Here is a 12,045-nt window from a genome sequence, read left to right as displayed (position 1 = left end):
GCTTCCCTGCCTGCTCCCCACAGCTGCAGGCCACAGCGCCCCACGTGGCCCACCCTCCTGTATCTCTGCCCCCTCCCGCAGGGTCACGGTTGCCGAGCTTCTCCTCTGGCTTAGGGTAACGAGCCCCCCATATTCTGTGCCCAGGGCCAGAGGCTCAGGGAAGATAGGCTGAGGATTTTTAGAAATGATAGAAAACCATAAAGGTTTCATTTTGTCACCGGTCACATAAATATTCATGAATTAATATCACGCACGAGTAAAATTATACCCGGTGGAAACACAGGAGCTGCTTTGAACATGAGTTTCGATCCTTCAGTGGGTTGTGAGCTTGTGAGAGGGTAGATTATCTTTAGGAGATGTTAAATCATCCCCGGGCCAGAGACTCACACCAGTAATCCTAGCTATTCAGGAGGCTGAGATCCAGAGGGTCAAGATGTGGAGCCAGCCTGGGCAGAAAAGGTGCCGAGACTTTTTATCTGCAAAATAACTAGCAAAAAAGCAGGGCTAGAGGCATCATGGCTCAAGCGGTAGAGTACCACCCATGCAAGCAAGCTGAAGAGGCAGGAGTTACCTGAGTTCAAGACCCAGTACCACCACCAAAAGGGAAAACAAAACACCTTGTACCCATGTTGTGTTCCATAGGTTAAACCTAAGTAGGCCTGAATTATCATGTGGGAATTGAAACTGCAAACCCTGTCTCCCTCTCTCTCTCTCTCTCTCTCTCTCTCCCTCTCCCTCTCCTTCTCTCTCCCCCTCCCCCTCCCCCTTTCTCCTTCTCCCTCTCCTTCTCTCCTTCTTCTTTCCTTCCCCCTCATGAAATTTCAGCTGTGCATACCTTCCATTTGTACATTGGTTCTTTTCACGCATTTCCGCAGAGACCAATTAAAAATTTAATATTAAAAAGTCATCATTAAAACTTACATTCCTCAGAAATACAGCCATTCATTCTTCTATGTAAATTCACAAGTACGCTCATTTTTACCTCTTTCTGAAAATGGAGGGAGAAATTAATTGGCTCTTTGTGTACCATTCACGGTAACTGAACTGAATTGAAGTACTTGGGTTTGCTTTTGGCAAATGGGTCCTACAGCATTTTGTCTTTATGTTTGTGAGTTTTTGCACCTGGCGACTGTTTCCATTGCTGCTTTGTTGTGTTCATTTGTTGCGAATCCCTCAGAACTGTGTGCATTGGGTATAATGACGATTAGAGAAATTCAAATCCTAAGGGGGGTATGGTTTAGAGAGAGCACATAGGGTTAGCTCATTTCCAGGCTTAATTATGCATGAGGTAAAATATGGCAAATGTAAGGCCAACAGTTAATGATAAGTTTAAAATCTATCACCTGTGCAGTATTTAAATTGGCTCTAATATCCTGAAACCTGACATTCCTCTCGTCCATTCCCAGACCTCCCGCCCTACCCTTAGAAGGTCGTGGTTTCTCAAAGATCTGGACCCAGTGCTCAGTTGCGCTTGCTCTGTGTCTCCAGTTAACTTCCTTGTTGTTGTCGTTACTGCCTTGTTTCTGCTGTTGTCTCCCCGAGGCTGGCGTGGGGCCTCAGTAAGGTCCTCAGGTGATGGGGGTGCCCGCGGGCCTGGGCAGTGCCCCGTAGCCTAGTCCTCAGCCCGGGAGATGGGCTCCCCATCCGCCCCTAGGTTCAGCTCCTGCTGTGTTTCTCACTGACAGCCGTCTCTGACCAGGCTGCCTGGGCAGGTGCTTTCCTAACCAGCGTTCGTCCCGGATGCTGTTAGTGCTTAAACAGGACGTGGCAAGGTTTAGAGGTGCAGACAGAAACGCAAAGTCAGTTGGGACCCTGACACCTACGAGCTGAAGATAATCTCATGGGGAAGCGCTTCTCATGGGAAGCGCGAATCTTTGTTGGCTCCCACTCAGGGCTCTTCATCGAAACTTCCTTAGCAAGTTCTTGCGTGTGAAATATTGTAGAACATTCACCACTCCAGTATGTCTTGAGGAGCTCCCCAGCAGCCCAAACGTGCCTGTTTTGCCACTTACCAAGGGAAGCAGTCTAACTTAAATCATATCCCCTTCACAAAGCTCTTCCTGCATGTGAATTCCAAAACAAGGAGAAGCTCCCTTTCTTTTCATGCATAATTTATCCCTTTATTTTCTTCCACGTAAAATTCCTGTATCAATCATCACAGGGCCTTTCTTGTCTGTGTGTCTGCTGCAGTAAACAGAGATATAAAGCTAAGGGAATTGAAGAGAATGTTGGGATGTTATTACGTTGTGCGTTAAATTATTTACTATTGTATTAAATATCTCTCCTCATTTAACATGTTTCAACCCAGAGAAAATAGTAATGTATCATGTGTCACAGTCAGAGGTAGCCAAGTGGCCAGGTGGCTAGGAACCACAGTCCACTAAAACAAATGGCAGTATTCCTTCAGGAAGCATTGAGCAGGTTTCAGTCTTCTTCAGAATAGTTTTATTTATAGGTAGCAATCGGGGGAAACCAAGGGTACCAGCACACAGTTGAACTGGCTTCTTGTTCTTCACTTGAGACTAGCTCTAATTGGTCACTGTGCTGTTGTATTATTTCATTGTGCTGACAGTTTACAAGCCACTGTTTCCATAATAACAATTTTTCTTCTTTGTTCAAATGAATTTCCTAATTACACGTGTGATGGGATGTTTTAATTCTCTCCCCTTTTCCAATCCGCCTTCCTGTTGCAATGCATGATGAGCAGGCTCAATACTGTGCATGACACCCGCTACAAATGTTGGTAGGTGCAGCTGTTTCTGAATTTTTCTTAAACTGATGGTGTGCTCACAGCCCCTCAAAATCCACTGCTCAGTTAGTTTCCACCGTGACCTATTGGGCAAGTCCATTTCCCCTTTACTAACACCTGTCAATTAAATGCCATTTCCTATTTAATTGACGCCAATTCACGTGTTTCCCATACACACGATAGTCTCCTTTAGTCACCGCTGGTGGATTTTGATTGGACTATGAGCTCTACTGTGTTAAAAAACAAAAAAGCAATCTGTCTCATAAGAGTAATAATTGTTTACTTTTGTAATAGTAACCTGTAAAAAAAATACCTTCTAATCAAACAGATAACTGTCTATATGAAGTAGAAACCTGTATTTCGATTAGATTTCGAATGTCTGACTACGAGCGCTCTAGAAAATTCTTGTTTTTAACTTAGCGAATTAAGCCTGTGTGTGTCGATTTTTCTTGATTTGATGGTAACAAGCTTTTCTCCCCCCTCCCTCTTCTTTCCCCCCTTCCTCCCGCCCCTCTCCGCCACGCCCCCCCCCCCCCCCCGGCCTGGAATGCCTCCTCCCGCTTTGCGCTGCGATTGCATGCCGCTCGCTGGTGGCGTCCTGTCGCGTGCGTGCCCGCCGCGGTGCCCGCGGCCCCGCGCCGCCCGGTGTCCGTGTCGCCACACTCTTCTGTCTGTGTGCTTATATGATTTTCCCTCCGAAAGTTCCCATGGTGCACGGCGCTACGCCAGCCACTGTGTCCGCGGCCACCACATCTGCCACAAGTGTGCCCTTCGCTGCCTCAGCCACGGCCAACCAGGTTTGCTCATTTACGGCTTTGTTTCTTAAAACCCACCCTGTCCGGGCTCGGCGGGCTCGCCCCCACGCGCGGCCCTCCCCCTGGAGGTCCTGAGGGCTCCCGGGGTGCTTCCGTAGCATGGGGTTTCGGAGACGCGCCTCTTGTTGGCCTACACATCCCTTCCGTGGCCAGCGGCCGGACGCTTCCATGCCATTTCCACGGGCTCCCGGGGCGTCGCAGCCTCGCTGCTGAAGCTACTAAAACGACATTTACACAAGCAATTCCCACTCGTCCTCCGCCACGGGGGCAGGCATCTTGACCAATCAGGAGCAATTGGAGACTAAAAAACAAGCCAACACACACACACACACACACACACACACACACACACACACACACGTCTGGGATATCCGTGCCTTAGTTCTCGCCTAAATTCTTAAGGAAAACGGAAATATTTAAACGCCACAAATGGCCACTCTCGTAAACAGAGTCTGAGGTAAAGCGATAGTTCAGTAAGCAGATCTGCGTCTTCAAGATTAATTTCCAAGTGCCCTCATTTCTATATTGTCCTGCATAAATGTTGCACATACATGAAGCATAACAAGGATACCTAAGTATAGTCAATAGAGAGTCATTTCATTTTCCACTCAAGTTTATAGGGTGACAATCAATCATGCAGGATACTTTGAAGCCGAAGGCTCCTACTTGAGAGACTTAAACTTGGTGATACACAAAAGTTAATTATTTGAAATAAAATGATCATTTAAAATTGCTCAGTTGCGAAAAGAGAAATCCACCAGCATTTTCTGATCTTGTTTTAAAATATATTCTCGGAAATACTGGTTGAAGTCGAGTCATCTTAATGCAGAGTTAGTTCGGGCTCATCGGTACAGAAATGTTCATCATGAAAGCCAAGTTCCTCAGGGACTCGAGATGAGCTAAGCCAGGCCTCCGCTGACCCACTGACTAAGGCTGAATGGAGCCAGTGGACCTCGGAAGTAGCAGTGCTGAGCCAGCCCACAGAAAGGCAGACAGGTAGAAAGTCGCTGGATCTGCGAGGAGGAGCACCGCCCTCATTTCTTTGGGGTATCGCGTGCCGTCGGTGAACGTCAGGCTGTTAGCATAGCCACTGACGACGGCCAAGAGCATTGTCAAGATGAGTTTATCATAAAAGTTCCAGACGGGGCTGGGGATATGGCCTAGTGGCAAGAGTGCTCGCCTCGTATACATGAAGCCCTGGGTTCGATTCCCCAGCACCACATATGTAGAAAACGGCCAGAAGTGGCGCTGTGGCTCAAGTGGTAGAGAGCTAGCCTTGAGCAAAAAGAAGCCAGGGACAGTGCTCAGGCCCTGAGTCCAAGGCCCAGGACTGGCCAAAAAAAAAAAAAAAAGAAAAGTTCCAGACAAGCTCTCAAAGTTTCTTGGCAAACAGTCATTGGTTTTTCAGAGCTTGTGAAAACAGCCTTGGACTGGCAGTAACGTGTCAGACTCCTTTACGAGAGCGCTTGCCGGTGCATTTGTGGCGCGGTGGTATGTTACCATCTCCGGCAGAAATTCCAAGAGACCCACTGTAGTGCAGCCGCTGACCGGGAGCTGCCGCGTGCGTGTGCCACGTAGGACAATCGAATTGCTGGTGTAAGCACAACTCTAGCCAAGCCAATTTTAGTATGTCCTTGGGCACCTGGGTTGCAGGGACACTTTCTGCATTGCGCTGTGACCATTTCATGCATAGTCTTGGGTCTTCATACTATTTTACAAGCCAAACAGATGAAAAGGAGGTGGATATATATATATACACACATATATTATATCTACATATACATCCATATGCATATGCCTACAGTACATTAGCAATGCTGGGAGTAGCTGACACCACAAAGTGCAGCCTGCATGCATGCAGAAACGAGAGCGGGCCCTTCCTCTGCATCGGCTGGTGTTGAAGGTCCCCGGTATGCTCCGACAGCCCCCCATCCTGGAGGCTTCTACACTCTGGGGTGCAGCATCCTTCCTGCAGCAGGAAACATGGTACGAGGGGCTTTGTTCTGCTTGCAGCACACTTCTGTGCCCTTTGCCAGTGCTGTGAAATCGCGTACACCCGTCAGCCGAGACACGCAACTGAGGCGGGACAGACTACCGTTCGCTCCCGACTGCAGATCAGAGCGGTCAGGCTGGGACCTCTCAATTGCAACCGTGACAAAAATCAGTCCTGTGTGTGATCTGCCCTCCCATCAAACGTGCTCAAATGCAGCGAGTGACCTTGTGCAGCAGAAAGGTCAACATAGAGGAAGGCCTAGCTTTTCTTAGAGTCCCGCAGCCAGGCAACGAATGCTGGTGACCCTGCTGGTGTTTTGGGCTCCCGGGGCGGGGGGCCCAACCCATTGGACCTCAGAGAACTGAGATGGGCTTCTCACCGTCTTCCCCTCAACTTCTCTAATTTTGTGCTCACCGAAACACAATAGCTATGCAGTCAGGATTCAGTAAATTCTGAAATAACCCTATTCCCCCACCCAATTCTTGTGAATTACAACTTTGTTTTTGAATCACTCTTTTGTGTGGTATCTTCAGTCCGGTGGTAGGGGGAGGAAGAGAAGAATTTGGACACTCTAACCCAGATGAAAGTGTTCGCAATCTGGTTGCACAAAAATAGGCAAAACATTTCCTCCTCTGATTTGTGTATCATTTTTTTTTTTAAGTACTGACACCACAGGGTGAGTGTGCGCGCACGTGTGTGTAGGCCAACAAAAAGGGCTTTTTTCAATTACTGCTCTGCATGAATTTGTGGTAGTTTTTCCTGTCTTCCTGCAAACTGGTAACAACTATAGAATAATACTTAACACAAAGATGAAAAGAAATGAGTTGCTGTTCTGGACTTTACATTAACTTGCGGTTGCAATGGTTGGGTAGCATTGTCAGCAAGAGCTGACTCGTGTTTTTCTATAAACGTTTACTATGAAGATGGTCTCATCTCTTGGTAGTTGGGTTACTTGTATGGGTCACTCATTAAATCATTTTCTATTTGCTAGATACCCATAATATCTGCCGAACATCTGACTAGCCACAAGTACGTCACCCAGATGTGAGCTATCAGCATTCAACAGTAAGTCCATTACGCCATTCGTGATCTCGGTGGGTTTTGTTTAAAGGTAGCCATTGTGCGGTGTACGTGAACTTGAGAGAAAGTGTTTATAAAGAGTTCGTGGTTGGATGGCTTATAAGGAATTTCCATGTGGAATTATAATTAAGATGTCATCATTTATCCCTGGGAAGCGTTGTCTGGCTGCTGGCCAAGTTGCCTTTTTCTCATTCTTCGAGGATTTGTTTTAGTCAGTATGCACAAATTCATCACAGAAGCACAATTTTTATAGTTAGAAGCAGCAGCAGCATTTCCGACCAAACGTGGTAATTAGACAATTGGCCAGTGTCGGTCGCTTCCTTCCTTCGTTTATCTGGACATTAACTCATTAGCAAATGAATTTGTGCTGCTGCATCGTCCGTTCGCGCGTCGATGAGATGAAGATGTCGCTCATCTCAGAATAGCGTCGGTTAAAGTACGAGAAGGTGACGTTTGCTTCTCATGGAAGAAAGGTGGAAGAGCAGCTCTTCCCAGTCGAAGTGGAAGCATTTGGGCCAGAAGGGCGCTCTGAGAAGAAGGGCCCCAGGAGTGAGTCCCGGCTTTCCACAAGGGGACAGCTCCCGGTAAGGGGGCCTCGGTGAGGTTCAGAGGCCCTGGCAGTGTACCCGAGGCGGGGCCGCTGGAGACGAGGGCAGGCAGAGCACTCGGGAGCTCCGAGGCCCGCTCCGCGCTGCCCAAGCTTTGCGGTGATCACAGCGCAAGCTAAGTTACTGAAGTCGCGTGTAATCCATTTCATGGCTTATCTCAAAGCCGTTTCGATTGTTTTGAAAAGCTTCCAAAGTGTTGAAAACGGGGCTTCTTTGGGAATGTTCAAAGCTAAGTTGCCAGCTCTGCCAGTCAGTCCACCATGTTTGCTTTGTAGGCACAAAGCTACTTTGTTTTCCTTCCTAATAACCCTGGTTGAATAAAATAATACCAAGAGACCGTCCACACATCAGGAAATAGCTAACATAGGATTTGTGTGTACTCGGGCTTATACAATGTGCTGCTGTCTTTAAAATGCCTATTTTCAGGTAAAGTTGCCACATAGAAGCTGTTTTTAAAGTCGGCAAATGGCGATTTCTTTCCTTCTCAAAAGTTGTCTCCTAAAGCACAATTTGAATATGTAGATTCCGAGATGGGAATAGGTTTGATGTGAAAATTGAAAAGTCTTAACTCTCAGATATATTGAATTAAAACTTAATTCATTGGGAATTATTCCTTAGTTCACACGCACACACAGGCGTGAGCCAGTGGCACTCAGCCGTAAGTCATCATTTAATTTTTCTTGCCTTCAGAGGGAAGAAAAACCTGCAGACTTTGAATTATTTAAAACTAATCACTTAGGGCGTCATTTTATTTTAAGCACACACCAGGTGAGCCAAACACTACAGAACTTTTACCAGAACTTATCCCAGTAGACTTACAGGCCTGCAGACCAAATCATCCTCCAAAGCGATTAAAATTTACAGACGTAAGCTGCATTTCTATTTTGTTATGTCATAATGATGGTGTTTAAACAAGAAGTGCCCCACGGTGCATTATATCCTTGATGCTGCAACTGTATTTTACACGTCTGGCTGATTAATGGGAAACTTCAGAGCATTCTCCAATGCTATTGAGTGTGGCACACTCCGGCTTGGTTTCTGTGTTTTCCCAAGGCTAAGTGTGTTCACGTACATGTGGACGCTGCCGGAACCAGGGGTGTGGAGGGGGTCTGTCAGCCCACGAAGGCCAGCCCGCTGTAACATGGACCCTGGCTTCTTTTTTCCCCTTGCAGATCACACTGAAGAGGAAGGGCAGTGTGCTTGGTTAGAAGAGCGGATGGGGTCATTAGCCATACTGTATATACCCTCGAGCAACATCAAAACCCTCAGCCCACGACATCACTAGTGCATGTTAACCGGAAGAAGAGACCACGCGGCGCCACTGCACACTGTCGCTGTACACTCTGTACATTGAATCGATATTTGTGCTGAGGTGATACTCCTGTCCTAAAGAACAACATTCATTCTTTTCTAGCACAGAGTTATGCATACAGATGTGCATACCTATTTAGTTTCCTATGTATCCATACCATTTTGAAAAGACAGACTATGGTGTAACCATGACTCTATTATTATGTATTGGTACGTCTGTAGACCAAGGTATAATTTAAAAAAAAAATAAGTTTATTTCTTTCAAGGTTTACAAATAACAAAGGTGCACCTTGTATTTAAAATTGCCATTATAGATGAGAGAGTGCATGCACAGTCCTTTTTGTTTAAGAGTAATATTTTTACTGTACTGGATCGTGGGAGGGAGCTGACAGATGAATGTGCCAAGCGAAACCACGACTGTGTCTGTTGTAAAGCACACCTGGCTTTAAGTACCATGTTGTCAAGGATTTCCATGAAGTGCCATAGACTGTACATCGAGCTAGAGTATTATTTCTTCAGTGTTATTATTTCCAGAGCCACATTTTGTTGCTTTCTTGCTAGTTCTCATCAATCAAAGGGCACCATACTTTTTCTTTTTGAAACCAAAGCTGTCTCAGAAATGGCGAAACTAACTTTACAGTAACAATAGACAGCACAACACAAACTCTCAATACAAATAAACTCACATACTGAAGATATATATAAGATATATAAATATATAAAATATATAATTACTTTAATGCACTCTAGTGTAATATTTATGCATACTATACTATATAACATGTTATTCAAAAGGGATATGCCATTTCTGAGACACAGTAACAAAAAATGATGAAATTATTTTGCTTCTATATTTATAGCCTCTGTCAAGTCAGAAAGACTCTAAACGCTTTGCAAAAATGGTTTTATGTTTGCTCACGTGCTTCCTCACAGTCACATTTAAAATAGTGACTCTAAAGAAAGACAAGAACAGCACTGTCATCAGATGCATGATAAACCAAAATATGAAAATGAGAAATGTTTAATTAACCTAGTAACTGGGTGGGTTAATAAGTACATGGGTGAATTTTATATGTGATTTTTTTTGTTTTGATTTGTTCAGATTAACTGCATATAGCCTTAGAAAGCCTTTTACAAAATTAAAAAAAATAGATGTGCATTCAGTTTTTAAGAATGGATTGTCCAAAGGAATTCCTTTTTTAGTGGGTTGGATGTGGAAGCTTGTAGAGGATATTTTTGCTCTGCCCAGCAGCTCGGAGGGGCACTGGCACGGGGCCAGGTCACTGGTAACTCTTGTGAGGAGTGGGAGAAGAGAGGGTTTGGTTGTAGAACCTTCCATACTTCCAGGTTTACTGCAAGTTTTTATGCTTGAGAGAAATGCTTTCTAATATAAGACTGGTGTGTTGATTTTACTGATTGCACTGTGCATCTATTAAAGCCTTAGATTATGACATTACGGGTTGGAACCCATACCAATGTAATTTCAGTCATGTTGAGAGAGTTACGGTGACTTCATATGTTAGTGTAGTTTAGTTCATTACAGAATGTTGCTTATTATTTCTTGTTAAAAGGTAGTTTTTCATTTCCTACATTTATTAGATTTTCTTTTCTATTAACAATGGAATACCATTTCAGTTTATAGACTATTGTTTTATTAGCTTTTACTGATGAATTTTTCAAAATACAAAAAAAGTAGGTTTTCTTCATAACATACTTAGTTTTGAATTACATGTAGTGTCCTATGAACATTCATATTATTAACTAAATGATTTATATTTTACTGATTTAATATTACAGTATAAGAATGTCAGTCATTGTTAGTTCTTGTCTAGTTTTCATTAAAAGAACAAAGATCTTTTATATGGATATCTTATAAATATATAATCATTGCTAAGTAAGACATTAAGTTGTTGCTGCTGCAGCAATCCTGGCAGACAATTGAGTAATATTTTGATGATTTATTTTGTTTGTAATTAGTTATTATAAGAAGATCTAGAGCCTAGATATTAGAAGAAAATTTATTTTCTACTGTATCCATTTCAAATGTTAAAATATTGTTTCATATTTTTGAAATCCCTGAATATCAGGCCTTGTTATAAATAAGCTGCATAATCAATAAATAGAACAAGGGACTTTCTGTTGATAATCCAAATACTCAAAGTTTACGTAATGAGAAATAGAGCGTGTGTGCAAACTCTTGAGGGTAAATTATGCTGCACTTCGGCATGTCGGAGAGTCTAGAGAGAAGGTTGACTTTTTGCACTTCTGTATATAGTCAAAAGAGAGAAACCTGTATAATAGTAAGATCTTATTTTGAATAAAAACGTCTATAATTACAAGGAGTTTTGTTAAGGCTAATAAAATGACAGACTGAGCAAAATTGCTTGCGAAAGAGGCACAGAGTTAGCACTCTACCCCTTCAAACATGTCGCTTTGCTTTTTTTGTGGACAGCTTGTAGTTTGCCAGGATTTTTTCAGCCGGAAAGATGGCGCCATCCTCCTAAGATCTCATGACTGTCAAAAGCTCCTTTGGGCCAAACCTGCCTGGAAGGTCATTACCGCAAACGGCAGGCGCTTTGAACACTGAGATCAAATCATGGATCAAATAGTCCTTACATTGTTCAAAACTACTGCATGTTTAAAACTTCAACAACGACGACAAAAGTGAGGGAAAGAACTATACTATGGTCGTATAATATTCAAATCAGTTTCTGCCAGTTTCACTGGTGTAGTATTGTTCACACAAAGAGAAATGTTCAAAACAAGTATTGACTTTCAAAAAAAAATTAGAACCATAAGCAGGCAAACCAAACAGCACACTGTATCTATAGTTGTTATGTGGTTGTTTTTAATTGCTGTAGGATCCCGTTCTTTCAGCAGGTGAAAACAAAAATCCAACACAGTTGAGTTCCCCCGGTTGTCCGGACGCCGGACGCGGGTTCAAGGAGCCGGTGTCGGGCTTCCTGCGCTCGGTGGCGGGGTGCCACTGGCCGGCCTAGGTCTGCTGTGCCGCCCCCCCTCTGCTGAAAGGAGAAACATGCTTGGTTTTATATTATGTAATCACAACTTACTTTCTGCTTGTAGTTGCTTAAAATTATGTATTTTGTCTTGGGCTGCAATTTGCTTTATGCTTATTTTATTATTACTGCAGTAGTTGACTTTGCTGTATGGAAAAATAAAGTGAAATTGCCCTAATAAAACTTCTCTTTCTTAAGTATTTGTGTGTCTGGGATTGAATAGTTGTTTCGCACGCCTCATGCACTCCCAAATCAGTGTGAACGCCTTGACGTGTCTGTCTTGCCTTCCTTCTCCCACATCATTGTCCTGAAAAAACTTACCCTCTTCTGACACTGTGCTTGCAATTCAAGTGATGCAAGGGGAAAAACATTCTGTTACCAATTCTAGACCACTGTGTCTCTATTCAGAGGAATGCGACTTGCCTTTCTCGTCCCAACTCGTGCTGGAAAATAGATCCATTTAGAACCTACA

The 12,045-nt window shown here is 43.9% G+C and overlaps 1 protein-coding gene across 1 annotated transcript in view; it reads left to right on the top strand.

The window, feature by feature from the left end:
* Positions 1-11,773, top strand: part of Mbnl1 (muscleblind like splicing regulator 1) — a 78,060-nt gene extending 66,287 nt beyond the window's left edge. The window contains 4 exon segments of the mRNA XM_048347235.1: positions 2,708-2,743; positions 3,452-3,546; positions 6,549-6,622; positions 8,418-11,773. Of these exon segments, the coding sequence (XP_048203192.1) occupies positions 2,708-2,743; positions 3,452-3,546; positions 6,549-6,605 (188 nt within the window). The 3' untranslated portion in view covers positions 6,606-6,622; positions 8,418-11,773.
* Positions 11,774-12,045: the final 272 nt, after the last annotated feature.

Source organism: Perognathus longimembris, chromosome 5 (assembly GCF_023159225.1).
Source record: "Perognathus longimembris pacificus isolate PPM17 chromosome 5, ASM2315922v1, whole genome shotgun sequence".
Lineage (NCBI taxonomy): Eukaryota > Metazoa > Chordata > Mammalia > Rodentia > Heteromyidae > Perognathus > Perognathus longimembris.
This window is presented reverse-complemented; position numbering and strand designations above follow the sequence as displayed.